Here is a 10,434-nt window from a genome sequence, read left to right on the forward strand (position 1 = left end):
GGATGAAAAAAATGACAATTATCTCATGCAACTACTGGCAGTTTGCTGAAGTAAAGGCAAAAAGTAAATGTAAGTGGTTCGGTCATCCCAAAATACTAGCTCAAACCATGATATGAACAACAAAATCATAAGGCTGCATTAATGGTGCTAGTCACAATAACATAGCAGAACTGATAGTAGCTTCCACAAAATCATTGTAAAATACATAAGAATTTTTGTGCAAGTACAGTCTTATAGTAAGAAGATCAAACAGAAAGGATCCAAAGAGAGTAAGAAGCATAGTGTTACATGATAATAGATTCAACATGATCAAACTAAATACAAGTGAAAATAATTGTAGTAACAAACAATGAAGACAAGCAGCCAGCTTGATTACATATGTGAATTAAGTCCATAGTTAATGAATTATTTCAGATGAGTACAATGCAAGGGAGCTTGCTCACAGGAGACAATTAAACGTCTGAAGAACAGAACTACAGTTAAATGGTAAAAAGAAAGGTTGTTTGAATAAACCTCATTACAAAAGTTTCTCTGTTAGCCTGATCATGAATGAATTGACAGCAACTGCATCCAAAACTATCCATGATGATTCAAACAGTTCATGAAAGAACTCAGCTCCTGTCTCTTCAGCTGAACTTCTGAATGCAAGTCCAAATGCATTTCCTTGGACTGCACCAAGCCGTGGCTTCCCACATATTGCTACAATCAACACTTTGCTTCGTTCCTGGGTGTAGCAAACGCAGATCAATGGTTTCATCCTTGCTCCTTTCTCACGTAAAGCATCCATCAGAAAGTAACCAAATTTAGTTAAAGCCTGAGGATGACACAGGAGCTTTGCATCTGCCGAGTCTTCAAGCTTTACCCACCTAAATTTACTCCCACTTCTTATAGAACCTTTTTTGGTTATTGCTGCACTCCCTTGTCTAAGGATTGCCCTTTGAACCTTGATAGCTTGTCGCATTCCAGCTTCTAACTTGTCAAGCTTGGTTAAGGATAACGCATCATAAGCCTCCCCAAACTGTCTGGAAGCACAGGAGCCATCTGACTCTACAAATGACTCTAGAAGTGCAGTAACCCCATACACCACATCTGCTGCTGAAACTTTTGAACTATATCCATGAAGAAGCAAGAAACCTCTATAATAGAAATCAGTGAGGCCAAATTCTGGCAAATATTGTTCAAACATGTCCTTCATTCTCCTCTTGATCTCGATGCTCATGTACTGAAACTTTTGTTTGCATTCCTCACATGCAAAACCCATTCGACCTAACAGAAGCTGCATCTTCTTAACCCCAGTGTCACTCCATGTCTTCATTTTAGTTGCAATGTAGGATGAACACAGCATCGAATCAAACAAGTTCCACTCTTGTAACAACATCAGCCTTGGTTCATACTCATATGCAATCCTTGAAGAATTTGGTGCTGTGACCTTTGTCCCATCCTTGAGAGTAACTGAGGTGATAGAGTCTAAATTGCCTGAACTATTGATATGCTGTTCTAGCTCCATTATCCCAGCCTGATACCGCTCATCAGTTAATCTCTCATGAACAAACTGATCAGTTAAAGCTACACAGGCCAACCAAAGCAATGCATTAGTATTCTTTCTCAAAAAATTGGACAGTTCATACATCAAACAACCAGATGGCTTCCCATGGAAGTTACCCATGTAATAGTATTCCCTCTTCAATTTCCCGAAAAGCTTAACAGGGTCACCCTCATTTTCCGCAGAAACCCTCCTCTTCTTCCTCATCCCACCTCCATCTTCCTCCTCACTCTCACTGTCATTTTCATCTTCACTATCAGACTCCTCTTCAAACTCATCGTCACTGTTCAAATCACTAGCATTTGCCAAAGCAGAAACATCAAAATCATAAGCTAAATCAGCCTGCTGCTCATCATCCCTAGTGTATAGCACGATAACCCGATCATTCTGGTCACTTAGATTATGCAAGTGTATAGGTCTATGACTATCCACTACAAAAACACGTGCCAAGGGACCAATTTCTAGAACCTTCTTAAGATCCCTTTGACACCCCCAATTAATCAGCAAAATTGTAATTGGCTCATCTGCAGCTTGCCCTAGATTATCCCCAGTGTACTTATAAATCTCTTTAAAACTGGAAACTGGGTAACAAGCATATCTAACAGAATCAGATTCAAGAACATGTCCTATTATCTTGAGAGCACAGAGTGAATCTACATCAGAAGTTGAGGGAAAAACTAGCAGCGGTGACGTAGAAGCTGAGGCTAGAGCTGAATCCCGCAACCGGGTGTAAAATGATTCAATACTTTGTTCTCTCACCATAACTTCACCGGCTACTTACAAAATTCTAGCCAGCGCCGCAGTTTAAATAGCATGAAACAAAATGTATCAGATCTGGAATTATCTGTACGGATTATGCTAGAGCAGATATGACTCAGGACAAAAGTGGTTTTGCAATTCTGGTGAAAGGAAAATGGAAAAGAAAAGATAAAGGGGGGTCTATTCTTGAATTGAAGAGTAAATTAGGGTTTAAAAGAAATACCTGAAATTGATATTCAGTTCTGCCATTGATGGTCAGCGGGATACAAGATGAAAGAAGGAGGAGGAAGAGGAAGGGGAAGGAAGTAGAGGAGGGAGAGAGAAATTGAATCCTGAAATTACTTTGAATTTCGAATATTAGACGACCGCCAAATTTTGGCGGCGAATTTGAGTTTTTTTCGCTCGCTTAAAACTTACTACTTTGTTTTGACTTGACCTGCTAAACTCATGTGACTGAATCTCTTTGCTTTAGTTGTTTCTATCTTTTCCTTTTGGGCTAATTGCACATACCACCCTAGAGTTTTGCTATAAATGAATACTTTCTCCAATATATTATGCTAATCTCACTTCTTCGATTAGTGTGCAACAAACTAGCAGCCCTCAATTCTTTAGGCTACTTTGTCCATCTTTCGACAATGTGGCCACTTTTACTTTTGATTAGTTTTGGATAATCAGTTAGACTTGGCTAGCGATGATTTTCGGGTCTTAGAAATTATTTCCATATTGATTTATTTCCACGTTTAACTAAAGTAATTGACTTTCATTTGTAAATTCATTTGAAATTTAAATAATATTTTATTTTTTAGATGGTCTTAAATAAATTGGATTGTTCTATCAAGGATTAAAGTGCACTTCACTCATGGTTATTTGGGTCTTGACAAAAACACTTTTGAAAAAACATATTTTGACATAAATTGATTTTACAAGTCTCACTACACATGCTACAGAAGTACTTATAAGATAAAAAATTATAAATTATTGATCTTGACTTATAAGCATTTTGTGTTTACCAAGCGTTGATAAGCTAAAATAATGCTTATAAGTCAATTTGGCTAGTTATAAGCTTCGCCAAACACTTTCTTTTTGTTCTTTTTGGCTTACAAGCACTTTTTATTTTGAAAAGTAAATGTCATTGAAGAAAATCGCAAAGTCAATTTTAAATTTACCCTAGGTACAACATCCTTGGATATAGTAAGTGTGTGTAATTCTCATAAAAAAAAAAAAGAACCATAAGTTAAATAATTATGATTTACAATTAACTTCTAAGCACTTGATAAAAAATTAATATTTTATTAAAAAGACGAAATTCACGTGGATGATTAGATATTTTAAACCTCATAAATCAAAATGCACAATTCTTTTTTAGAAGAAGAAAGTAATACTTGAGCAGTAATCAAATATTATAACCATTTGCATTGCCAGAGAAGAACAACAAATACTAGACTTCACTCACACACACAAAATAGAGAAAGCATAAAAAACTCTGCAAGCACTGTCTGTAACATACAAATAGAAGTACAATATTAAAGACTACAAGTTGACAATACAATTGCGGAATTCTGTGGGAACACAGTACAAATGAATTACTCTAATATATTGCAGAAGTAATTTGTTGAACTATTTACATATCCGTTGGCCGTTTCAGAATAAAATCAAGGTCCTCCCTTGCATAATTACCAGGGACAACAGCACCACTTCTGCAGAACACAGACAAGAATAATAAGAACCAAGAGCTAAACAAATAAGAGGCAAATTCAAGATTTAGAGTCACCAGATTGAGAATGACCGAGTACAGTTCAATTTATTTTTTCCATAAACATACATAATTGTGAGTCGAAAAAAGATAAGTTATGTTTTAATCCATAGAAGTTGTCCTAGATCCGATTCTAAATCGAATATAATAGAGGGAAGTGATTTACTGTACCATTTGCTTTTCCTCTGAGTTATGCATGTGTGTGTTGTGAGATGTTCTACTAGGTGTCCCTGATGGATTTCCTTGCTTTTCCTCTCGCACCTTGTTGAAAATATGTGTGTAGTTATCAGCAGATTGAGGATCATTCTCGTCCCACTCCCCAAATCTTGGAACTGCAGCTCCTCTATCAGACTGCAACGAACTACCACTTTAAGTGAGAATTCACATCTCAAATTAGTAACTAAATATCCCTTAAACCAAATTTAAGTTGTGTAAGAATTTCGATGCTTCTTGAAATCAGTAAGCCTTCAAAACAATAACAATTTCACTACTTGTTTGATAAAGGACACATGCGAGGTACTTTGGGGGGGAAAAGGCAAAGAATAAGCAAGTGAGTTGCAACATGATACTCTAATTTGAAAGAGAATATATAGAGTGAAAACGTACGTTCTCTTCTTGCTTAACTTTGGACCTTCCAGGAGTGGCATGAGAATTTTCAAATGATCTTCCAGGAGTAGCGTGACTACTATCATAAGAATTATTCTTTCCTTCCCAAGCAGGAGATGCAGCACCTCTTCCAGCATTATTAACCTTTGCCTGGTAATGTGGATGCAGTGGTGACTTATCAAAGCTATGTTCAGATCCTATACTTTGTCTGCCAGTTCGACCAGAGGTTGATCCACGACCACGTTGATGAGATGGCTCATTGGCACCTTTCCGTCCCATGTTCTCATTACGCGCTGGAGAATTTGCATACTGCCGGAATTCACCATCTTCTTTACTTAGTCTACGGTCCCGTGTTTGCCTAGCTGGTCCAATTGGTGGTTCCTCTGTTTGTCTTTTAGGCTTGGGATGAGGGGCAACTTCAGGTGGAGGAGCAAGATTTGGAAACATGTCTGGATTCTCTTCAGGATCATTGGGGTTTATGATCTTTCCAGTACCACGAGTTTGCCTTGCTTTTTCAAAATACACAGTATAAGGCATGCTGTCGGCATTTTCCCAATTGCCAAACTTTGGGACATTTGGACGCTGCAGAAACAGTTAAAAGGAAATTTCAACTTTTCAAGATTTCTGGCATTGATCCTAACACAAGCAAAATATTATTCATGAAGACAAGAATGTACAATCTAACTCTTATAAGTACTTTTCAGTTTTTACCAGATGAGATTTCAAATTCATAGATGAGGAACAATAAATAAGTACAGAGACATGTAAATTCACTTTCAATAGTTCCATAAAACTTCAATGCATTCAATTAACTCAAATTCAAGATGACAATCACCTAAACTGAAAATGAGCAAAATAATTCCCTAGATACTATTATGTAGAGAATTTATTTAACAAAATAAGTAGGTAGAGTAACTTATTATTAATCTTACACCCTGCTTTGGCTGAATAATCATAAGATGAGTATCTCTTTTAGAAATAAAAAGAATATCAGCTGAATTTTTTGACATGAGAGAACTGCTTACGGCTACAACACCCTCCCTCTTAATTCTATGTTTAGTCACAGAGATAAACTCACTAGCATATACAACTCATCTTTATTTTTGATTGATGGATTTCCATTTTTGGAGCCTAGTTGAAAATTGTGTGTGTAAATCTATTTCCACTTTCTACCACTTCAGTATAAGTAGGGTGTTCACGGATCGATTTGAGTCCGTTATTGGTCAAAATTAAAATCAAATTAATTTAATCGATTTTAAAATTATTAAAACTAAACTAAACCAAATATAATATATATTTATCGGTTTGGTTGTTATTGGTATCGGTTCGGTTATTCGGTTATTAACCATGCACAAAAATAAAAGAAATGATTTATTCCAAATTTTTAAAAAAATAACAATTCATTCAAAAAGAAAATTAGTTAATTAGAACGGATCACATTACAAAACTTTTGATAATTAAATTTACCGTAAATAAAGCTTCAAAATTCACCACTTTAGCCTAGACAAGAAAGAGACAGTGACATTCCTAATCCCATCAAGAACGCCATACACACTAATATACATGAAATCAATAAGATAAAAAATGCTCTCGTCTCGGACGTTTTTGCTTTCATATATAAATTATAAGTAAATTTCATTGAAAACATACATAAAATATTAAAAATTGTACATAAAAAATAATATATTATGTATGTATAATATAAAATATATGTATATAATTTGTCGGTTCGGTTATTTCTTTGATTTTTTTAACAAAATCAAAACCAATCGATTTTTAAAAATGTAAAACGAAATCCAAATAAAATAAATTTATTTAATTGATTTGATTTGTTTTTTTAATTTAAATCGATTTAATCCAAACCGTGCACACCATGAGTATAAGAATTCAAATTTCGGAATTATCACTCTCTATTGCCACTAGTTTTTAACTCAATTAGGTGAAACTTAAAGTTTATGTGTTTATTGGCTTTTATGTTTGACAGATATTTTCATGGGCTTCTTCGTTACTATGCAGGTGACAAATTTCTTTCAAACAAAATGGCCGCATGTATATATAATGCATTCAAAATTATATAAAGATCTATGTAATGCATTGATATTGTATAAATAATTATGTAATGTATCGATATTTTATAAATAATATAAATATATATATATTGTATAACTATATATTAAAGATAAATATATACCCATATATGTGTTTATATAATATTTATACATGGCATAAACTATTGATGTAAGGACTAGAATTAAGGCGGGGAGTTAAAGTGTATAATGATAGGGAACTTACATAAATATACAATATTAAGAAAATATTTACTATTTATAGCAATAAAAAAAATTCACTGAACACTTATAATACATTTATAATACAGTTTTAATATATATTGCAGAGAACTATTTATAAAACATATATAATACAAGTTTTATAGATGGATAATACATTTATCACATATTTTAATAGACTTATAATACATTATGTTAGTTTCTTACTATACAAACATAATATATATTTTAAAACATTTATAATACATTTATATTGTATGCATAATTCACTTTTAATACAAGTGTAGATTTATCATAATATTGCTATATATTGCTATAAATGGTAATAAATGAAAAATATCGCTAAAATCAATAATTAATTTTTTAAAAACAGTCAATCGGGTAATTTTTCTTATAATGATTATTATATTGATTTACCTAAGATCTATTAAATTTTTTTAAATGTCGGTCAATAGTTTTTCTGTTCAATGTCTATAGGATAATTAATATGAGTATGCAAATTACTATAAATTCGCCGGTGCAATTAATTAGATCGAAGGACTTAAAACTAAGAAAGAAACATATATGAAGATTTAGAGCATGTTTGAAAAGCCACAATTTAATTGAGATTGGTATAATTATATTTTTTGACATGTTTGGTAGATCAAGTAATTATTTGGTAAGAGAGGAATTGGTGTAATTGAAGGACATTCTTCAATTCCCAAGGAAGGGTAAGGAATTGGTGTAATTATAAGCTTTTCAAAATTCTTCTTTTATTTATATTTATATTTTTTCATTTTAATTTATTTTTTATTTCTACTATTTTTTAAAAAAATATTTTTATTATTCTAATATTTTTTAAATATATATTTTTTAATTTTTTATTTATATTTCATTTCATTATCATTCTCAACCTTTACTTTTTCATTCCATGCAATTTTTCATATTATTTATTTATTTATTATTCTATTTCTTTTTAAAAATAATTTTGTTAGTATTCTAATTTTTAAAATCATATTTATGTATGTTGTGTTAAAATTTGATATAAGAGCATTATGTTAATTTTTTTGTTTTGAATTTAGGATTTATGTCATATTTTCATTTTCATTTGTTTTAGTACTATTGACTAGATATTTCACACTGCAAAACATTTATTTTTTAGTTAAACTTGATATATTATTTTTTTGTCAAATGTTTTAATAATTTTATGACATTATATTTATAATATTAACATTTTTGTCAAACATACATTTCATGATGTTCATAAAAATCTTATACTTTTAGTTTATTTGATTAAATTTTTTAAAATATACTAATTCAAAACATATAAATAATTTTTTTTTATAATATTAGTTAAGAACGTATGTTTATTAATTAATATTTAATTTAATATCATTTATAAAGATCCTTATTTGTCTAATATAAATTCTTAAATTTTAGAAAATTAACTTTTATTTTTAAAATTTAATATAACCTTGTAATTACACTTGTGCAACCAAACAAACCAATTGTAATTACACTGAGACAGACAAACAGGTAATAATAATTACTAGAATGTGTAATTACTAGGCTAGTAATTATTACCCTAGTAATTACACAAATTTTAATTACCAGGTGACTTTCCAAACAGGCCTTAGTGTGTGTTTGGTATAAAGGAAAATATTGGAAGCAAAATCAATGACCTTCACGTCTCTCACTAGTTGATGGTAAAATTGTTAATACAGTTAATGAAATGGAAACTTATCTAAGTGCTAGTAATTTATCTTTGGCTACTTTTGCTTCACTTCTCATTAAATTTGTGTGGTTGACTATTTTGAAGAACAGAATCAAAAGGCAAAGTCCCAACAAAATGTACTTTGCTTGAAATAAAAATGGTTGAATGACCCTTTGGGGTAATAAATAATAATTGAGTTATTTTGATAAATGAATTTTAACCTAATAGACATTTGATCTAATTTTCCTCCTTTTTTTTTCATGGTATGCTCCTTTGCTACCAACTATATAAGTGATTGTTAGCATCAATTTCCACCCTAATGTATTTAGCAATTAATTTCTAAGTTCACTAGACACTTATCAAGTAGGGGCGGATGTAAAGGGTAGCGAAGGAGTTCATGGTAATAAATTACATGATACATGTTGAATTTGAATTTCCTAAACATAATTAGAGGTTAAGTTAGTGCTTGAATGATTCAAATTTAAATTCACTTTGAGGTTTTAATTCTCAAACATTATATTTTTATTTTTCAAACTTCTTAATAAAAATTCTGAATCTGCCACTATTAACAAGTGTAACCTCCGATCTTGACTATGAAAAACATTGAACAAAAATCAAGCAAACGCAGAAAACAACATATAATGAATACAAACAGAGATGAAAGAATACAAATGTGCTATTGGAAGCTATATCTATCTATTTAATAAATTGGATATGACAGAAGACGGCGGGCCATATATAGGCCAACTTCCTTAGTGAAAGTATCACCTACCACACCCCCATTAACATAACTGCACATTAAATACATGATGATTTTTATAGCTTGAACCTCAAAATAGAGTCAATCATATATAATTACTCTTCATATCTCTCCAAAATTCTCACTTAATTATCATGCCTAAGGGTGAATTTAGAGAAAAGAAAAAAATAAATCTCCCTGTATCGGATGGTTTTTTATTCTAAAACTTTTGAAATAGGTAGATTAATAAGAGAGAGTATAATGCTTTATTATTTTGTCTTAGTTTGAAACAAAATTGCAGAGAGTTGAAGGTGGCGTTGAAGAAGAAAATCGGAGTTGAATTAGTACACAAAAGTTATCACATAAAATGATCATTATCGTGTACTAATTAATAAAAGAATCATCAATCACCTCATATAGATAGTATATAGCAGGGAAATTGTGACATATATATATATATCAGAAAAGGAGAAGAAGAAATCAAGAGTTAAAAAACGTACAGCCATTGTGGTTCACCAAATCAATAATCAGAAAAGCTATCAAACAGTTCCTCCAGAGAGAGAGAGAGAAGAATAGGTGCAGATGAGAATTAAAGAAGAAATTATTTACTAATGATATATAATGAAAGAATAGGTTCATCAACCATTGACCGGCGCCACCGGTAATGCTTTGACTATTCGTCTCTCCCTCTCTTACCTAGTCTTCTTCTTACTACCCTACCCCCCAATGCACTTGCCACAACTATCTTTAATTTGGACTCTATTTTTCATTTTTATATTTATTTATAATATAAAGAAACACTTTTAATTTCCATCCAAAAAGAAAACCTATTGACCAACGTAACCCATTCCACATACTTAAAAAAAAAAAATTGTCTCACCTATATATTGCTACGACTTAAAAAGGGCGTTACTAGTTTAGAATCATAATATGTTATTCCACACAATCTTAAATGTCCAAATGATTGTTTAATCTGTTAGAAAAACTGAATTGAGGAGGAAGAAAGACTCGGACAAGACATCGATATCGAAATAATACAAGTAATTTTTTTTT

General features: G+C 31.6%; 2 protein-coding genes across 2 annotated transcripts; both read right to left on the bottom strand.

Annotated features, from left to right (window-relative positions):
* Positions 1–266: 266 nt before the first annotated feature.
* On the bottom strand, positions 267–2,774 carry LOC129882639 (uncharacterized). Its single transcript, XM_055957020.1, has one exon. The coding sequence runs from the start codon at positions 2,303–2,305 to the stop codon at positions 518–520; it is 1,788 nt and encodes a 595-aa protein (XP_055812995.1). The 5' UTR covers positions 2,306–2,774; the 3' UTR covers positions 267–517.
* Positions 2,775–3,640: 866 nt separating this feature from the next.
* Positions 3,641–10,037, bottom strand: LOC129882641 (RPM1-interacting protein 4-like). Its single transcript, XM_055957021.1, has 4 exons — positions 9,882–10,037; positions 4,662–5,243; positions 4,227–4,406; positions 3,641–3,999 (listed from the first exon to the last, which is right to left on the bottom strand). The coding sequence occupies exons 1-4, from the start codon at positions 9,885–9,887 to the stop codon at positions 3,976–3,978; spliced, it is 792 nt and encodes a 263-aa protein (XP_055812996.1). The 5' UTR covers positions 9,888–10,037; the 3' UTR covers positions 3,641–3,975.
* Positions 10,038–10,434: the final 397 nt, after the last annotated feature.

This window comes from Solanum dulcamara, chromosome 3 (genome assembly GCF_947179165.1).
Source record: "Solanum dulcamara chromosome 3, daSolDulc1.2, whole genome shotgun sequence".
In the NCBI taxonomy this organism is placed as follows: domain Eukaryota; kingdom Viridiplantae; phylum Streptophyta; class Magnoliopsida; order Solanales; family Solanaceae; genus Solanum; species Solanum dulcamara.

Coding starts and splice junctions, on each gene's coding strand:
- LOC129882641 (XM_055957021.1), bottom strand. Junction 4,407..4,661: donor AAGTTAAGCAAGAAGAGAAC/GTACGTTTTCAC, acceptor AGTTCGTTGCAG/TCTGATAGAGGAGCTGCAGT. Junction 4,000..4,226: donor ACTCAGAGGAAAAGCAAATG/GTACAGTAAATC, acceptor TGTGTTCTGCAG/AAGTGGTGCTGTTGTCCCTG.
- LOC129882639 (XM_055957020.1), bottom strand. CDS start 2,305: ATGGTGAGAGAACAAAGTATTGAATCATTTTACACCCGGTTGCGGGAT.